This window comes from Lagenorhynchus albirostris, chromosome 20 (assembly GCF_949774975.1).
Source record: "Lagenorhynchus albirostris chromosome 20, mLagAlb1.1, whole genome shotgun sequence".
Classification (NCBI taxonomy): Eukaryota; Metazoa; Chordata; class Mammalia; order Artiodactyla; family Delphinidae; genus Lagenorhynchus; species Lagenorhynchus albirostris.
Genome location: NC_083114.1, coordinates 5,733,972 through 5,753,172, shown reverse-complemented (window position 1 = coordinate 5,753,172; position 19,201 = coordinate 5,733,972). Strand labels below are relative to the sequence as shown.

General features: G+C 47.3%; 1 protein-coding gene across 1 annotated transcript in view; it reads left to right on the top strand.

The window, feature by feature from the left end:
* Nucleotides 1-17,465, top strand: part of DNAH9 (dynein axonemal heavy chain 9) — a 298,757-nt gene extending 281,292 nt beyond the window's left edge. The window contains 4 exon segments of the mRNA XM_060132968.1: nucleotides 589-759; nucleotides 5,125-5,307; nucleotides 12,476-12,865; nucleotides 17,238-17,465. Of these exon segments, the coding sequence (XP_059988951.1) occupies nucleotides 589-759; nucleotides 5,125-5,307; nucleotides 12,476-12,865; nucleotides 17,238-17,465 (972 nt within the window).
* The last annotated feature ends 1,736 nt before the right edge of the window (nucleotides 17,466-19,201 follow it).

Here is a 19,201-nt window from a genome sequence, read left to right as displayed (position 1 = left end):
TGTTTTAAATGTTTTTAATTCGAATGCTTTCTGCCAGAAGCAAAGTTCACTTCATCCTACACCAGAATTCACACATTTATTTTGCATACATGGCCCCATGTTTGCATTCAGGTTTATCATCCCTGATTTAAATAAACAGAGGGGAGAGAAAAGGAAGTTAAGCAGGGAGGGCTGGGTAAAATTCCCAGGCAGGAAAAGTATCTCTGAGGGACTCTGAGAAGTCCTCCTTGTGTGTGGGGGGACAGGTGTAGGTCAGGGCACCGTGGGAGGGGCTGAGATTGGAGATGGATAAAGTCAGCTAGGCTTCCCCCAAAAGAATGAGCTCATGAATGTGGAGGTTCTGGAAAACCAGCCGGGCATACACAAACGGACGGTGTAAGGATGTGCCCTAACGGGTGGGCAGCACGCTGAGGTCGGCCAGCATCGGTGAGTGGCGTCCCCCTGGAGGGCGTCCCCCTGGAGGGCCAGAGGGGCCCCGGCGTCAGAGGCCTGCTCCGGCCCACTGACTGCCCTGCAGAGGACTAGTCAGGTGGGAGATGGGAGACACGTCTCGTTGGTTTTCAAGTGAGCTTGCCCTTGACTTTTTAGTACATCGACGCCGAGCTGCCCCCAGAGTCGCCGCATCTCTACGGCCTCCATCCGAACGCGGAGATCGGCTTCCTGACCCAGACTTCGGAGAAGCTCTTTCGCACGGTGCTGGAGCTGCAGCCCCGGGACAGCCAGGCCGGAGATGGAGCGGGGTCCGCAAGAGAAGAAAAGGTATATGGAGGGGTTGCCCGAGATATTCTGGGGAGCCCAGGACTGCCGAGGTCGCCCTTTCTCCCGCCGGCCGCGTTGGGCTCCACAGCGCAGACTGCACGGCGTGCGTCTTCCCCGCGCATGGCTGGTCCAGCCTCGCCGCGCAGACCCTTCGCCTCCGAGGGACCCGCCGCAGTCACGTGACCAGGCGGGCCCTCGGGGTACCTGGTAGGACGTCCCTGCCGCTGGGTGTGGCAGTGCTTCACTCCTTCCCCCAAAGGCAGGTTTTATTCCGTTTGTCTGCCAAAGTGAAGAAAGGGCAGAGCTGAACAATCGTGGTTTGGGAACCTCGAAACGGACCTCATGGTTCCTTTCCCAAACTAAGTAATTATGGGTGGGGAGCTGTCCCTAGACACCCCACCCTCACTCCGCCAACTAGACGCTCGCGTGGACGAACTCGCTCCTCTTTAAGACGAAAATGCGGTCTCTTTGTGGGAAGGACAGTTAGTCCCCGAGTCTCCTAACGCACAGCTAGTGCTACTAAGCACAGGACTTCCCGAAACTTCAGGAAGGTGGAGGGGAATTGTTGGGTGGAAAGCCAGAGGAGGGTGCCGTGTGGGTGTAGGGTGACCAGAGGCAACCTGGGAGCTCTGTTCCTGGTGAGGGCGCAGCAGAGGGCAAAAAAGGAAGGGGCTCAAAGTGAACCTTCTCTGTGATGCTTTCCTAAGACAAGGCAGTTCAGTTTCCAACAGATGCGTCTGCTTCACCCCACCTCCCGTCCAGAGTACTACCCAGATTCCTTTAGTTAGAGGTTCCCTTGTTACAAGGAAACATACTTGGCAGATTAAGGATTAAAAAACCTGGAGAGTTATCGAACTTTTAGGCTTCAGGGATTGATTTTAGGAAAACAAACTGACTGATAGTAAAGGAGCTGGATGTTTGTTTAAAGGTACGGAGTGATGTCATTAAAATGAGTCTCAATTTTAATATGCCTCGGAATGAGCTAGGGAGCATCGATTCTGGGGTCTGGGGTTAGGCCCAGGAATTTGCAGCCCAGCGACTGTGATGCAGGTGAGCCTACTCTGAGAAAGCTGCTCTAAACCCCACTACTCAACCTCTTTTACTCTTTGATGCATAGGATATAATTTGAGAACAAAAGGAAGATAAGAAAGTTGATGTTGCCCAGAATCCAAACCACGTAGCATCAAAAATGTTCCTAGCTTAAAAATGAAAAGGCTGGGACTATGTGAGTAATAGGCTTAGGATTCTTTGGGCAGCATTAAAGGAAGCTTCTAGTTCTTGTCATTTCCCTTCTTCTGACCACTTCAAGAAATGGTGTGTGTGTGTTTGTGTATGTCAGAGATGAATGAAGTACGATCACTTGCCAAACTCTGGAGAACCCAACTGCAGCACAGATACCGGGAAGTGGGCAGATTTCGCTAATATACAGATATTACCCATGGAGGAAAAAGAAGGAGAGAGAAGAAGAGGGGAAAGGGGAAAAGGACACAAAAGAAATTCACGTAATAATACAAATGGCCAAGAAAAATTGTAAAATATTCTCAACATCGCTCATAACTAAATGGAGTTAAGTGAAATATTATTTTTCACACAATGGTAAAATTTTTTTAATGTGAGGATATCCAGTGGTGAGAACATAAGAAAAGATGTACTCCCATCTCTGTTAGTAGAGGTTTAAATTGTAGAGCAGTCTGACAATAGCACCTAAAGTTTAAAATGTTCATATATTTTACTCTTAATTCTATTCCTAGGAATTCAACCAGTGGAAACACTCAAAAGGGCACAGATGTTATGATATACTTCTTTATTGCAGGATTGTTTATAGTAGTAGAAATGATAAACAGACCAAATACCATCAATAGGGGGATGACTCAATAACTTATGCTATGCCAAAACAATGAAATAATATATACTGTTGAAAAAACAAGGTAAATCCATAAGTACTAACAAGGGAATGTGTTCAAGATGTATTATTAGGTGAGAAAAGCAAGCTGAGGGACTTCTCTGGCGGTCCAGTGGTTAAGACTCTGAGCTTCCACTGCTGGGGGCATGGATTCTATCCCTGGTTGGGGAACTAAGATCCTGCAGGCCACGTGGTGTGGCCAAAAGAAAACAAAAACAAAACACAAAAAAAGCAAACTGAAAAATCTGTGTGTATTATGATTCCATTTGTGATAGATAGAAAGAGAAGGAGGTGGGGAGGGAAGGGAGAGCGATGGAGGGAAGAGAAGCAGCAAGGCAGGAAGGAAGATACGGCAGACGTGATAAATATGGGGATGGGTGGATGGATAGCTGGATGATGGATGGGTGATGGATAGATAGGGTCATATGCATTGAAGGACACCTGCAGGAATTATAAACCAATAATTAACAGTGCTTTTTTTCCCCCTTTGAAGGAAGAGGCAAAATTGTGGGAGGATTTTGCTTCTAATATCAGATGAATCTGTAATATTTAGATTTTTATGATAAGCATTTACTACTTTTCCAAAAGGAAAATAAAACAGAGATGTTTGCTTGTGGGAGTAACGTAGACCACATCCCTTGGCATGCACTGCTCCCATCTGAAGTGTCCTCTCTATGTCTGTGTATTTGCTCCCTCCTCAGGCAGGGTCTCCAAGTCCTCCAAGGCCTGATCAGTGACGGAAGAGAACTCTGTTTCCCCATGTTCAGTATGTTTTGAAACAATAGCTCCAGACTATCTTTTCATTTTTTTGTGAATAATGTCCAAATGACAGCTTGCTGATACAGGGCTGTTTCTTCAAATTCAGCTCCAGAGACAGAACTATGACGTAGTTTTAGCCATTTGTCCTCTGTCTCAGCAGCAGCTTCCAGGTACTGTTAAAATTCCATTCCAGTTTTTGCTATGACAGAACCAGAGACCCATTTGTGACACGGTTATGAGTTTTTACTTTCTTTTCTTCTAACATCAGCTCTTTTCCTAGATAATGTGTTGTCTGTTAACAATACAAGGCAAAATTAATATTAATAATTCTGTACATGTATAGGGTCCTTTGTGGCTTTCACATGCTGCCACATTCATCACCTCTTTTGGTTTGATCTCTTCACCAGCCCTGGGAGTTGGCAGGGGAGGGGGCAGTGGAAAAAGTTGCTCGTGGAAATTTTTAATAGATGAGAAAATTGAGGTCTAAATGACTTGCTTAAATTCACACGGGTGATACATAACAACGCCGTATTAACTCAGTCAGGGTTCTTTGGTTGCAAGGAACAGAGGCCAGTTTCGCTGAAATAGGCAAGAAATAGCTCACTGTATCAAAGGAATACACTGAAGAAAGGATAGAAACCACAGTGGCTCTGGGGTCCCAGGGAGAGAGAAGAGTGGACCATCGCACTTCCCTCCACTTTCTGCACCTAAATCCTGGGCTTGAGATTCAATTTTCATGCTCCTGGGAAAGATCATCTGATTGGCCCGCTTGAGTCAGTGGAGGGCTGGGCCTGGTGACTGTGCCCCAAAACAGTGGGAAAGAGGTAATTTCACAAAAGGAGACAGGGACCCGTCATTAGAAGAAGAGGGATGAGATGAACGCACCAAAACAGCATCCACCACACACGTCCACCAGCTCTCCTGACTCCAGGCAGGGCTGGAACTGGAGCCCTGGCTCCCTCTCTCCCTCCCTCCAGCCCCTCTGCCAGCCACATGTTCTAGTAAGTCTGCACTTTCTCGTTTTTCCTTCTCTGCTGACAGAGCTTCTGGGCTTTACTCATTTGCTTCAAAATGGCGGACTCAGCCTCCCAGTGCTTGGCCCCCAGACAGCCCAGAGCCTCGGTGCCTCAATTCCAATTGTCCCGGAGAGAGGCCCTGATTGTTCTAGCTCCCCTGGTCTGATTAGCTGACAGTCCGTGTGACAAAAGGGTCCGTGGGGTGTGGGAGGAGGTTTACAGGAGCTGTGGCGATGCTTCTTCCAGGACCCAAGGACAGGAACTGCAGTGCAGCCTCGTGGAAACTCCGAATGGAATGTTTACATGTCTCCGTCACTGCCGTTCATCGCTGCGGCTTCCCGTACTTCCAAATGACCGCCCTAGGCCCAAGTCTGTCCTGTGCCCTCCTAGCTCGATTCCCACAGCTAGCAGGGTCAGTCTCTGGGTTTTTCAACTCCCAGTTCTCAGAAAGGCCTCTGTGTTCATCCTTTTCAGCTGGTCCCAGGAGTCACAGAGAGCTGGCCAGCCTATACGGGAGGCCTTGCTGCGGCTGGCCCTCAGCCCCTGACCCAGTTGGCCTCAGCAAGTGGGCAAGGGTATGCCCAGGGCACGGATGACTGGCATCTTTAGTGCCGCGTGGCGGGGGAATGGAGGCCTTCTGGAGAAGTTGAACCCCGTCTTAACCCTGTGTTTCCTGTTGTGGGGCAGGTCAAGGCCGCCCTGGAAGAAATATTGGAGCGGGTGACAGATGAGTTTAACATCCCAGAACTGATGGCCAAAGCAGAGGAGCGCACCCCCTATGTGGTCGTGGCACTCCAGGAGTGCAAACGGATGAACGTCCTCACCCGAGAGATTCAGCGCTCCCTGCGAGAGCTAGACCTCGGATTAAAGGTGGGCGAGGCTGGGGGCGGGGAGGGAGGGCATTGCCAGCGGGAACCCCCTGTGGGAGGAGCGCCAGGGGAGCTGGAGAGCAGTGGTCACAACAGCCTCACTGCCTAAGAAGGTGCCACTCCTAGAAACCAGAGTCTGGCCAGGCTGCAGGGAGGGTAAGACAGGCTCTGAAGCTGGGAGCTGGGAAGGCAGAATGAGCTGTGACTGGCAAGCTGCCCGGGAGCCCATGCTCTGAGTGCCGAGGAGAAGAGAAGTCTTGATGCCCTGTGTCTTCTGCTGACACGGGTGGTGTTGCTTTCATGGGACATAGAAGTGTGTGCTGCATCAAAACACAGGTTCTAGACAGCCCTGCACCACCTCCCAGCTCTGCTGCCTCCTCGCTGTGTGGCCTTAGAGTGACTTAAGTCTCACTGCGTCTCAGTTTCTTCACCTGTAAAACAGGGATAGCGGTCCTACTTCATAGGGCTTTGGGAAGGATTCAATCAATAGGTTTGCATAGAATGTTTAGAGCAATGCCCAGCACGTGGCGAGTACCCAGAAGTGCAAGCTGATGGCATTATGATTACCACCCCGTCAGAGGAAAGGAAAGAACTTTAATCTTCTGCAACCTCATGGTTATCGGAAAGGCCCGAGATGCTGCACAAGCTCTGACGTTTCTCATGAGCAATGAAAGAATCTGTTATTTATACCACCAATTATGTAAATAGATCTGTTTTATTCACCATAAGATAATTCCATCAAGTGCCCAACACAAAGCCAAACAGGTCACCTGCGTGACAGGTGAGCGGGAGGCCCTGCTGCCTTTGAGGAGCTGAGGAAGGCAACTTGTCGGTTTGCACTGGCACGTTTACTAAAATAATTGTGACCCCAGACAGAGGGGGAGTGAGAGCCCAGTTCTGTAGGCAGCAGTGAAAGCTCAGCCCAGCCCCGGGTGTCCAGGCCTGCGATGTGCTGCCGCCCTTGTGCCTGCCCCTTGGAGTCTTAGGACCACTGCCACGGGTGCAGAGGACACACAACCATGAGCGTCTTCACATGTGGTCACATAGAAACTATGAAGTAGACTGAGAAATCTGGGTGAGTTTTCTTCAGTCTGTTAATTCCCATTCGGCCCCAATATGGATAGAAGGAAATAAGGAGACAGGAGAGACGGGAAAGGATGTCGAAGGCTGAGGCTGTTCGGCAATGTTACCGAATTATGCGCCGGCTTGTAATCAAAGGAAATACAGAATTCCATAGAACAATCTCAAACGTAAATAAGGACCTTGCCGGTCATTTGATGTGGCTCGGTTCCCTAGGTACGCGGGTATATATTCATAATTATCTTGAGCTTGTTTGTTGCAGCCTTAGCTTAGTGAATCTGTGCAATTTGCTGCAGTCTATCCACCCATCCGACCTCCTATTCATTCACTCATTTTTCTTTCAAGAGCCTTCGCTGCGGTTTGGTGTCATGGATCCCAGTGCGTGCCTGGGCGAGGATGAAGGGGTGGGGAGGGAGTTACTCTTTTCTTCCAGTCTAGCTCGAGCAGGGCTGGTGGATGGCCAGCCTCGGTGCTCTGCCCTTGGGGAGACAGCGGAGACTGACAGGGGAGCCTTCCTCTCCAGACGGACAGTCTGGCGGGAGAACAAGCATACAAATGGATTACAGTACCAGGCAGGATTGATTCAGTGCCACACAGAGAGAAGTGCGAGAAGAAAGGAAGAAATAAGTATGTGGAATCAGGGATGGCCCCAGCGGAGAAGTGGCATGCAGGGGGCTTTGGAGGAAGAGTAGGATTATGACATGTGGCAATAAGAAGAATCTTCTAGAAGTCCCAAGGTGAGGAACCCTAAGCCTGTTCTAAGAGTTAACTTAGTTTGGCTGGAGCAGAGGGTCCCCCAGGTGAGTAAGAGTGATATGGTGAACTTCTAAAGGTGACTGGTGGTGACAACATTGACCCAGAAGCAGTCAGGACAACGGTCTGTTGCCTTTTTCTCCTGGTCCCCTGTGAGCGGGGGGACAGACAGAGCAATCTCCGCTTAAAAACGCTGTCATGAAAACCCAGCCTCATTAGGACAGGGCCCCAAACTGGCCTGGTCATCAGACTCCCTGGGGGCGTCATCCCAATATGTGTTCCTATCTCCACCCTCCAGTCCCACCACCTGTGGAGCTGGGGTCTGGAAACCTATATTTTTAGCCAGCAGCTGGGTAATTCTTGTGGCAAGACGAGTTTGTGAATAGCATTAAGGCAAGTAGGTAGAAGAAAAGATGGACAGATGTCTTCATGGGACAGTGAAGTTGCAAGGGGACAGCGGCCGAGTTCAGAGAAGGAAAAGTTTCCAAGTCTGGGGAAGAGGTTAAGCTGAGCTGCAAGAAATGGGAGTCAGAGAGGAAACAGCTGAAGGGAGCAACTGAAACAGGAGGGGTTCACAGGACAGCCTGGCATGTGCGGGAGACGTGAGGGCCCCACTGGACAGCAGCTGGTACATGGAGCGGTGAGGAGCTCACATCCCAGCTCCCAGCAGAACACGGAAGGGGAAGCATAATGGGAGGAGAGGAAAATCTGAGCGACATTTCCCTTCCGGTCCTTTCTTTCTCTTTAACAGACACTTTGAAGTTCTAGGACTGTTTTAGGCGGAGCACAGGGAGACATGGGGCAGCCCACACTACCCAGCACATCAAACAGACAAACCCAAATGCCCTGCCCAGACTGGGCACCAAATTAGAAAATGTCTGACTTTTTAAGTCATTAAGTCAATACCCTCAGCATTTTTTATTACGAAATTTTTATTCATAGTTGGCTGGATGGGAAACCATAATCCTACCCAAAAGTACTGGCTGAATTGAAAGGCACAGCTCTCTAACCCCTGAGGACTGTGAGAGCCCACAGCACACAGCACACAGAAGTGGCCACCTGGGAGAGGTCTACCAGCCACAACCGTGTCCCCACAGAGAAGAATTCAGGAGAGTCAGACATCTGGCTCTCAGCCTTACACAATGAAGAACCAGGTCCTGTGAGCATCCCAGAGCTGATTGGTCAGAGGTACTGACTCCCACTAACCAAATGCACAAAAGCCTGATGTACAAAACTCCCAAATGCCAGTTTATTCCTTTACAATCCTTTACAACTAGGTATAACTTTCAAAGCGCCGTTGACTGATGGCAGCCTGCCCAGAAAATTCTCTACCTGTGTTGGAAAACTACAAGAGAAGCTGGATTCTTATGCACTGTCCAGTATGGTAGCCACTAATGACAGGTTAACAGTTGAAATGTGGCTAGTCCAAACTGAAATGTGTTGTAAGTTTAAATTAAATGCCATATTTCAAAGATATAGGACAAAAAGGGGGAAATATCCTATTAATAACTGTTATATTGATTAAATATTGAAATATTTGACATTTTAAATCTATTAAGTTAAATAACATATTATGAAAATTAAATTTTTCTTTTTATTTATTTTTTTTCTTTTTATTTTTTTTTGCGGTATGCAGGCCTCTCACTGCTGTGGCCTCTCCCGTTGCGGAGCACAGGCTCCGGACGCGCAGGCTCAGCAGCCATGGCTCACGGGTCCAGCTGCTCCGCGGCATGTGGGATATTCCCGGACCGGGGCACGAACCCGTGTCCCCTGCATCGGCAGGTGGACTCTCAACCACTGCACCACCAGGGAAGCCCCTCTTTTTATTTTTTTAATGTAGCTACTAGAAAATGTAAAATTACACACATGTAATTTTGTGAATTTTAAATGTAAAATTACCCATTCACAACTTGCATTGTATTTCATTTGGGCAGTGCTCTCTTAGATGGAGTCATGGCCAGCCCAGAATCTGGGGCTGGGAACTATTTTCTATTATTCAGATATTTAATGGCATCAAACATTTCCCCCCTGTGCTTCAGTGGCTAATTGCCCCTCCTAATTGACAAATTCTGTTTTTCTAAACATGTGAAAGATGTTCAGTCTTAAAGCCCAACTTGCTGACTTGGGGAACCGCTCTGGCTCTTTACTCTCATCCGTTGACTCTCATGTGTTGACTTAATAGTTCAGGTTTTGCTTTGGCCCTTTAGTGACATACGGTCACCACCCCACAGGCAGCTGCCCTGGTCCACATGCCTGCTAGAGTGCACAGATGGACCAGCTGCGGTCACCCGCAGCCTGGACGCCAGACTGGGAAGGGTGGAACCCACATCATTCCCACTTCCCTCCACATCTCTTTGCCTCCCGGTGTTTCATTCATGTGAAAGCTGGTTGCAGAGACCACCTTCAGAGGGAAGGAAAAGCAGACCGGGGCTGACCCTCAGAACAAGGTGCAGCCTGCAACCCCTGGAGAAGGGCATATGTGGGCGTTGCTGACCCCACATGACGGACGCTGGCCACGTGCCTGCGAGCCCAGAGCACCAGCCACTTCTGACCCTCCAGAGATGCCCTTTACAGATGGACATTCCTGGCCATCCAGAGGCTGGAGTCCTTAGGTTTGGAATGGAGCCTTTGAATCCGCGCTTTTAACAAGCGCACTGACTTAAAGCAGTGAAGGCCTAGAGGGCAAATCAGGTTTTTATCTTATATTCTACCTAAGAAAGACTTTGAAAGCGTTTATTTATAGGGACAAAAAAAGTGGTTAAGGCCACATCCAGGTAGCCCTCATACCCACCATAAAGCGCCCCCCAGTCTTTGGTTCTCCCTGCTTTCCCTGCAATATGGACATGGAACAAGCCAGTAACACAGGATCCTGAACTACGTCATCTTCATAAGGATTTAGTGTTCTCTTTGTGAGTTTTCTTTTTGTCGACTCTTGACCTATAAGCACGTAAGTGCAGACATTAATCCGTGTTCCACGGGATCCAGGCAGGGGGAGTTTGAGGAGGTCAGGCTTGAGCAGATGGAAGCAGGTTTCTCTCACGGGGAACTGGAGTCTTTACAAAAGGCCTGCTTACCCACAGTTTGGCCCAGAAACTTCCCGTCTGCCCACCCCACCTCCACCAATCTGGCAGCACCTGAGGAAACGAATTTTCTCTGAACACCTTTTAGGAAACGCTGTCCCAGAGTCTGTAGGTTTATTCCTCTTTTCCTAAGAAAGGGACCCATATTACACTGAGTGAATTTGGAGTGGGGTTCTCTCTGGTTTCTTCTCAAACCCTCCTCTGAAAGTGAGTCATTTCTATGTCCACTCAAGGTCATGGGCAGATCTGAGTTCAGCACCCTAACCACAAGGTGAACGACTTCTTCTTTTCCTAAATCGTTCCTGCTTCACTCTCAAACGGGCAGAACCTAAGAGCACATTCTTTAAGGCTCCATCGCTCATGCTTTCAATTAGTAAATGCAAAATCATTGTCAGAATAACTTCTAAGCAGATAGAAATTTTTAAGAAAGCCAAGTTACACATTTTATGCTTCCCTGCTGTCAAAATGATTTTAGATTTCTGAAGAGTGTTAAGTATTGCCTATACATTTTTTTATTATCAGATTTTATTTTTAGAGCAGTTGTAGGTTCACAGCAAAATTGAGCAGAAGGCGGAGTTCCCATATCCCCCTCCCCCGACCACACCCAGCCTCCCCATCATCAACACCCCCAGCAGAGTGGCCCATCTGTTACAGCTGGTAAATCTACCCCGACCCCTCACAATCAACAGAGTCTCCTGTAGTTCACATCAGGGTTCACTCTGGGTGGTGTACGTTCTACCGATTTGGACAAATGTGTAATGACATGGATCCGCCGTTTTAGTGTCTTACAGGAGAGTTTCACTGCCCTAATATTGCATATATTTTAATTTAAGCACATGATTTCTTCTTGCAATGAATGTCAGAGAAATAGAGGTTTATGGGACCTCACCGTTTTCAGAAGTGGCACATCTCTGTGTAAGGCATGGTCACACCGAGTAAGTGATTGAATTAGCCGGGGGCGATAACCAGGCAACAAAGGACTTCTCTGTACCAGCAAACAACTGTGGCTGGCAGAGTCCGGGGCTCCATGTGAGTTCATCTCTATTTGTCTCTCCGCCGCGGCTCTCAGAGATGTGCCAAAGGACCGGGACATTTTCATCCTACTTTTTCCAGTAGTGCTGGCCCAGTCCTGTTAGGTCAGTTGTGGGATGATTCCAGGGCGGGGGACCTTACCTCCCCACCAACTCACATGGCCAACAACATTCACAGGTGCAAAAAACTTCCACAGACACACCCCGACTCAAAACAACCCAAAACAATTCTGTGGGGAAGCGAATTTATTTGGTGTATTATTTATAAAAGCACTTTATAATTATGTGAGTTAATTGGCCATTGAAAACTTAAAATTTTTATTTTAAAAGGAAAAATAAATACGGCCTATATCTTTTTCCTTTTAAGTCTATTGTACTTTATATTTTGTAATGCGTCTTGATTTGTCTACATATCTTCTTATCTGCAGTTTAGCCAGCGTGTACTATTATATGCCCATAAACATGTTTTATTAAAACTGCAACATACAGAATTTTTAACACAACCCTGGCAAAAACACATACACTACAGTTTAATTACCAAACAGAAAACTAGGCCTTTCTGTTTAGAGCAGTGCTGTCCAACAGAACCCTCTGTAATGATGAGAATGTTCCATATCTGTGCTAAGGGCACGGTGCCTGCTGATGACATGAAATGTAGCTAATGTGACTGATAACCTTATAATTTTAACTCACTTGTGCTTAAATAGCTTCATAGGACTGATGGTCATCACATCAGACATGGCAAGCCTTACTGGGTACCCTAACCCCCGTGCAGACGCCGCTGCAGTAGACAGGACACCTTCAAGAAATTGCAGATCCTTGGCATAACTAAGGTTACAAAGTTTAATTTAAAGATGGTTTTCAATGTACATCTTCCTTTACAGATTTCATCTAGCAATTGGAAGAGGATTCCTCCTTCGCTGGAGGAGAACGGAGAAACCCAAGCTTTAGGGTAGGGTGAAATCAGCGTGGAACCCACAGGTGGCTTGAGGTCTGCAGTGGACCTAAACTACTGTCAGTAGATACATGTAGACTCTGATACCACAGGAGTGGGGAGACGACCAGTCTCTGTGAGACAGACCTTGCAGATCAAGTACTAGACAGGGACTGTCATTGTGTCACCGACCCCAGCCGTCATCTCCTGTCTTCCCAAAGATCCCCGAGGCCAGCTGTTTCCAGGGACTTGCTGCCCCTCACTCTTTCCCCTCTCATTCTTTGTCTTCAGGGGGAGCTGACCATGACCAGTGACATGGAGAACTTACAGGACGCTCTGTACCTAGACACAGTTCCAGAGCCCTGGGCCAGGTGCGCCTACCCTTCCACTGCAGGCCTGGCAGCCTGGTTTTTGGACCTGCTCAACCGAATCAGGGAGTTGGAGGCCTGGACAGGTGACTTTACGATGCCTCCCACTGTGTGGTTGACAGGCTTCTTCAACCCTCAGTCCTTCCTGACCGCCATCATGCAGTCCACGGCCCGCAAGAATGAGTGGCCCCTGGACCAGATGGCCTTGCAATGTGACGTGACAAAGAAGAACAGAGAGGAATTCAGGAGCCCCCCTCGGGAAGGGGCCTACATCCATGGCCTCTTCATCGAAGGCGCTCGCTGGGATGCACAGGTAAATCCTGGGATGAGCCAAAGGGCATCCCCAGTGGGCTGATTACATACACATTGCCCCCTGTAAAGTACAATTGCTAAAAGGGATGCCCTTTTTTTTTTTTTTTTTTTTTTTTTTTGCGGTACGCGGGCCTCTCACTATTGTGGCCTCTCCCGTTGCGGAGCACAGGCTCCGGACGCGCAGGCTCAGCGGCCATGGCTTACGGGCCCAGCCGCTCCGCGGCATGTGGGATCTTCCCGGACCGGGGCACGAACCCGTGTCCCCTGCATCGGCAGGCCCACCAGGGAAGCCCAGGGATGCCCTTTGAACATCCCTTGAGGCTGTCAAATCATTTCTATGTAAGCCAAGGATGACATAAAGAGCGCAGAGTGAGTACAGAGGTTAAAAGCAACAGACTAGCTGGATCTGAATCCCAGCACTACCGCTTACCAATTCTGTGAAAAATCTCAGTTTACTCAACTGTTTTTTAAAAAATATTTATTTAATTTATTTATTTGGCTATGCCGGGTCTTAGTTGTGGCACGTGGGATCTTTGTTGTGGCACGCAGGATCTTTAGTTGCGGCATGCGGGCTCTTAGTTTCGGCATGTGGGATCTAGTTCCCTGACCAGGGATCGAACCCAGGCCCCCTGCATTGGGAGTGAAGAGTCTTAACCACTGGACCACCAGGGAAGTCCCTACTCAACTGTTAAATGGGAAAATAGAGTTGCTGTGATGATTAAACGAATTAATATGCAAGACACTTAGAACAGTACCTGGTACATAGGGAGTGCTCAAAACTTGTTGTGCGACCTGGGGGTATCATTTCACCTCCCTGGTCCACTTTCCTCATTCATGAGCTCTTGGAGGGCAGGAATCCCTCCTACTTTTTACACTGCTACGTGTTAGCAAAGGGGTGCCAGTGATATCATTTAAAGTGACACTTTGAATGGATTCCTCACTGCAGGCTAGTACAAATTTGAGTCAGCATAAGATCAGAAAAGATGTTTTGTCTCCGATAGGAAACTAGCAAACAAGCACAGGTGGCTGGGATAAATGACATGAACAAGGATGGATAACTCTAGGACAAGTTTACATTTGTTATACACATGATCTGGAAGGACTACTTAGTCAAATATCCCATTTGGCAATATTTGCACTAAACTATTCCTAACAGTCAATACAAAGGAACGTGGGAAAACTATTAGAAGGTCTAGAAGATCCTACAAGTCCACATCAATATGCATAGAGAGCTGTACTAAGTTGAAGAGTGTCCCCTCAAAATTCATGTCCACCCAGAACCTCAAAATGTGACCTATTTGGAAAGGGGTCTTTACAAATGTAATTAGTGAAGATGAGGTCACACTAGAATAGAGTAGGCGCTGAACCCAACGATCGGTGTCTTTATAAGAGGAGAATGCTCTGTGAAGACGGAGGCAGAGACTGGAGGGGTGCATCTACAGGCCGAGGGAGGCCAAGGGCTGCAGCAACCACCAGACACTAGGGGAAAGGCATGGGACAGGTTCTGCCTCAGAGCCTCCAGAAGGAACCAACCCTACCTACACTTGAAGACTTCTGGCCTGCAGGACTGTGAAAGAATACATTTCTGTTGTTTTGAGCCACTGTCTTTGTGATAATTTTGTTACGGCAGCCCTAGGAAACCAGTCAAGGGCCAACAGAAAGGATGGTAAAGTGGGGCAGTGTTCAAGCAGCCTGAACGTTGAGAAGGAAGCCTACTTCTCTCTCTCCACCTGAACATTTGCACAAGTCTGGCAGTGGAGATCACATGTGGACTGTGTTAGGTGTAGGGTAGCCGGAGCTAGGATACTAAAGATGCCAAAATGAGAGAAGTGCAGGAAAGATAAGTAGGGGGGAAGCTCAGAAGGAGGAGCACTGGCACTGGGGGGACAAAAGGATATTGATTCCAAACAACTGCCTCCCATTTGTTCTTTACCTTGTTTCCAAATAATAAAAACAAACAAAAAAATACCACCCGCCCACCAAGAACTCTTGTTCTCAGAGTCTATATCCCAGAAAGCATTCAGCAAAAAGGGACGGGTGGGCTTCCCTGGTGGCGCAGTGGTTGAGAATCTGCCTGCCAGTGCAGGGGACACGGGTTCGAGCCCTGGTCTGGGAAGATCCCACATGCCATGGAGCAACTGGGCCTGTGAGCCACAATTACTGAGCCTGCGCGTCTGGAACCTGTGCTCCGCAACAAGAGAGGCCGCGATAGTGAGAGGCCCGCGCACCGCCATGAAGAGTGGCCCCTGCTTGCCGCAACTAGAGAAAGCCCTCGCACAGAAACGAAGACACAACACAGTCAAAAATAAATAAATAAATAAATAAATAAATAAATAAAAGATTACTATTAAAAAAAAGAAAAGGCAAGGGTAAGGATGTCCAAAATTCCTCTCCTCCATAAAACAAGAACATTGGCAGAAAAAAAAAATATATATATATATACATACATGTATATAAAGATATATATAATAAGATATAATATATATCATATATATAAGATAATAGTATAATAAGGTATATATCAAAATCATATATAATAATTTTATACATATATATATATATATATATATATATATATATACCAGAATCAAACTTGTCAGAACTCCGGAAATTAACCAAAGGCTTTTGGCAACCAGAGCAGTGTTTGTTGAAGAAAAATGACTGAAAAAAGAGCAAGCATTAAATGCAAATGGATTAAACACTACAATTAAAAGGCAGAGATTGGCAGAATGGATTAAATTTTTAAAAACCTGATCCAACTACATGCTGTGTATAAGAGACACACTTTAGATTTAAAGACACAAATAGGTTGAAAGTAAACAGATGGAAAAGACATGCCATGAAAACAGTAACCAAAGAGAGTTGGGGGACTATGCTAATAGTAGACAAAATAGACTTAAAATTGTTATTAGAGAAAAGACAGAAGAGAGAGGAATTGTAGAGACCAAAAAAAGGCATTTTACAGTGATAAAAGGTCCATCCATCAAGAAGATATAACAATGACAAATATATGTGCATCTAACAAAAGAGACCCCAAAATAAAGGAGATGAAAACTGTCAGAACTGAAGGGAGAAACAGACAACTCAACCATAATAACTGACGACATTAACACCCAGCTACTAATGGTGACAGCTAATGGTTATAGAGTTTCTTTCTGGGGTGATAAAAATATTCTGGAATTTAGATAGTGGTGATGACTGTACAAGTTTATAAATATACTAAAAACCAGTGAAATGTACATTTTAAAAGAGTTGGTTTTATGGTATATGGAAAAAGAAAGGTTCTACCCCTGCTGCCACTCCCTACCATAAACACTCAGTTGTGGGGGACAAGGGGTCCTCACTGTTTACCTTAGTTCTGTTACTTACTATGCCTCATGTCAGCCTCTACCAGAACTGAAGAGGCACATCCTTCCCGTTAAATACATTTCATGGGAATTAAAACAAATTCTGTCCAAGCATAAGGGGCTCAGAATCACCTAGGCACAGGCAAGGAATCCATAAGTCACTCTGGATCATCATTTCCCAAAGTATGTTCAGAAAACCCTAGTGCCACGAGAAATGAATAGGTTGCAAGAAAAGGGTCCTGTGGTCAAATAAGTTTGGGAAAGACTGGGATAAATAAAGTCAAACTGTTTTCTTTACTGCCAGGACTTCTTGTCTGCAGTGTGCTAGTGTGCACCGTAAAGCTTCAGGTCCAGGGCATGGTAAGCACCACTTCCCAAGCTTATTTCACCAAGGCACCTTTTTGTTCCTCAGAATATTTCTCAGGACTACTAGGAAAAACTTCCCCAGACGGCACTATGGAGACATCTCAGAGAACCAGAGAGAGGCCCCAGCTGGAAAGCTACAGAACGGCCAGGTCCCTGTTACTTGAGTGAAGATAGAACACAGCTCCCTCTGCTCAAAAAGAGAAAATGCTCTAGAGGGTGGAGGACAGCACATAAGAAGCTGGAACAGGACATAACCAAAGCCTTAACATCTAAAGCGTTTGCCGGCAGGGACTGTGTCTTGCTCAGCTTTAAGTCCCTAGCACCTAGCATGACATCTGGCAGATAGCTGCATTCGGTATGCTTACGAAATGACAAAATAAAACTAAGAGAAATTCAAGCCCCAAAGAGATTAATGTGCATATGATAGGCAACAGCTTTCGGAACTCTGCTTCGAGAAGATATTCAGGCTGAAAAACACTGGGAATATGATGTCCACCCCTCCACGGCACCCCATCGTGGGTTGTCGAGAGAACTTAGTAAGGGGGTGGGCCCAGGGCAACCAGGTCTTCCCAGTCTCTCTCCCGGATCTCCCGACAGGAGCAGGCCTGGCTGGCTGAGCTTGGGGCCTGACCTGAGATGTTCTCATGTCCTTGTCCTCAGGCTGGGGTCATCACCGAGGGGAAGCTGAAGGAGCTGGCGCCCCCCATGCCTGTGTTGCTCCTCAAGGCCATCCCCGCAGATAAGCAGGATTGCCACAGTACCTATCCCTGTCCTGTGTACAAGACTTGTCAGCGAGGACCCACCTACGTGTGGACTTTACACCTGAAGACGAAGGAGAAGCCTTCCAAGTGGGTTCTGGCCGGAGTAGCCTTGCTTCTCCAGGTGTAGCTCCTTGCAGACCCACCGAGGAGACAGAGCTGGGCTGGAGGCTGCCCAGAGGGACCAGTGGAGAGGGCGGACCACAGCCCTAGAGAAAGATGAGAAACCGAAAGCACTCACAGTTCTGAAGAATTCCTTTGGGGAACTCGGAGAGAAGGACCTAAAGTGAGGCAGAGCCAGAGGAGTGTGGACCTGGGAACTAGGGAGAAGAGTCTCGTAACACTGACCCTTTCCTAATAAAGCGATTTGTTCTTCAACTGTGTCTGGTCCAGGCTTTGAGCATTGCAGAGTCATAAGTTATCATGAAGAGCCCAAGAGAAACGAGCCACAGGCACTTGAGCCCTGACGTCGTTATACAGCCCTACACGCAGCGCCCTAGTTCCCAGCTAGTCCGGGGCCCAGCAGCACCGGCATTGCCCATGAATCAGAGTCTGCATTTTAACAAGCTCCCCAGGTGATTTGTATGCACTTTATGGTTTGAGGAATGTTACTGTGGATCAGGGGGCCACCAAACTTTTTCTGTTAGGGATCAGATAGTAAATATTTCAGGCTTCGCAGGGCATACTGCTTCTGTTGCCACTGCTCACCTCTACCACTGTAACCCCGAAGCAGCCATAGATGATACCTAAACGAATGGGTGTGGCCACGTTCTAATAAAACTTTACAAAAACAGGCAGTGGGCTGAATTTTGCTGATCACTGCTCTAGAGGATAAGGGAAGTATATATGCAATATTTATCCTTCATTAATCCACACAGCCATTTAACAAGTGTTTAACATATACTACTTGCCGAGGACAAAACTGCAAACAAGGTGGATTGTTTCCTTGTCTTTCTGTCATCCTTCAGATCATTTAAGAGGGGCCCAAGGAGAACTCTTTCACCTAAAGCTTTTTAACCTAAAAGTTTTCTAGATTTTCCTCTGTGGAACACATTTTCACTGGATGCCCAAAGAGGTCTACAGTTTTAATGAGCTGTAAAGAGCTCTATGGGGGGGCTTGTTGGTTAAGTCGTCTGGGGGTGGGGATTCACCACTCCTTCTAGGATCATTATTTCCACATATCCTTGGAGAGACTTATTTTTGGATTAATTACTATTTAGTACAGTGGTTCTTCATTTTGAGCAGGCATCAGAATCCCCTGGAGGACTTGTTAAAACAAAGATTGCTGGCCCCCACCATTCAGAGTCTGATTCAGTAAGTCTAGGAAATTGCCGATGCTCCAAGTCTGGGGACTGCACTTTGAGAACTCCTGATGCAAAACATAAAAACCCACCCTCCTACAAACCTCTGCTATGAGAACACAGAGTCTCATGCCAATTCCACCATGATTTTCCTGCTTTCTGCCTTGTGGTTCCCACATCCCCCAAAGAAGGGCCTTATTCCTCATCTTCATGCTATAAGAGTTAACAAATTCCTCTGGAATCCAGGGATTCCAACCTAAGTGCTGTCTCTCCTCACATCAGCCAGCAATGTACTTCCCATTGTTTGCCAACAACTTGCAGTTTCTTGCCTACAGTTCATCTGTTCCCATGGAGATAGCTCTGTCCTCCTCCTCAGCATCACGCTTCCTGATCCTCACTGGGAACAGTACAGTGAGAGCAGGCAGAGGACGACCAAGATGGAAGGAAAGTGGTGTCGCGGTATGAGAGCAGGACACTCTGGGTCACGTCAGTTTTGGAGACAAGTGGTCAGGTTAGATATGTGTGTTAATAAACCTCTAGATACACTATAAATTGGATCAATACT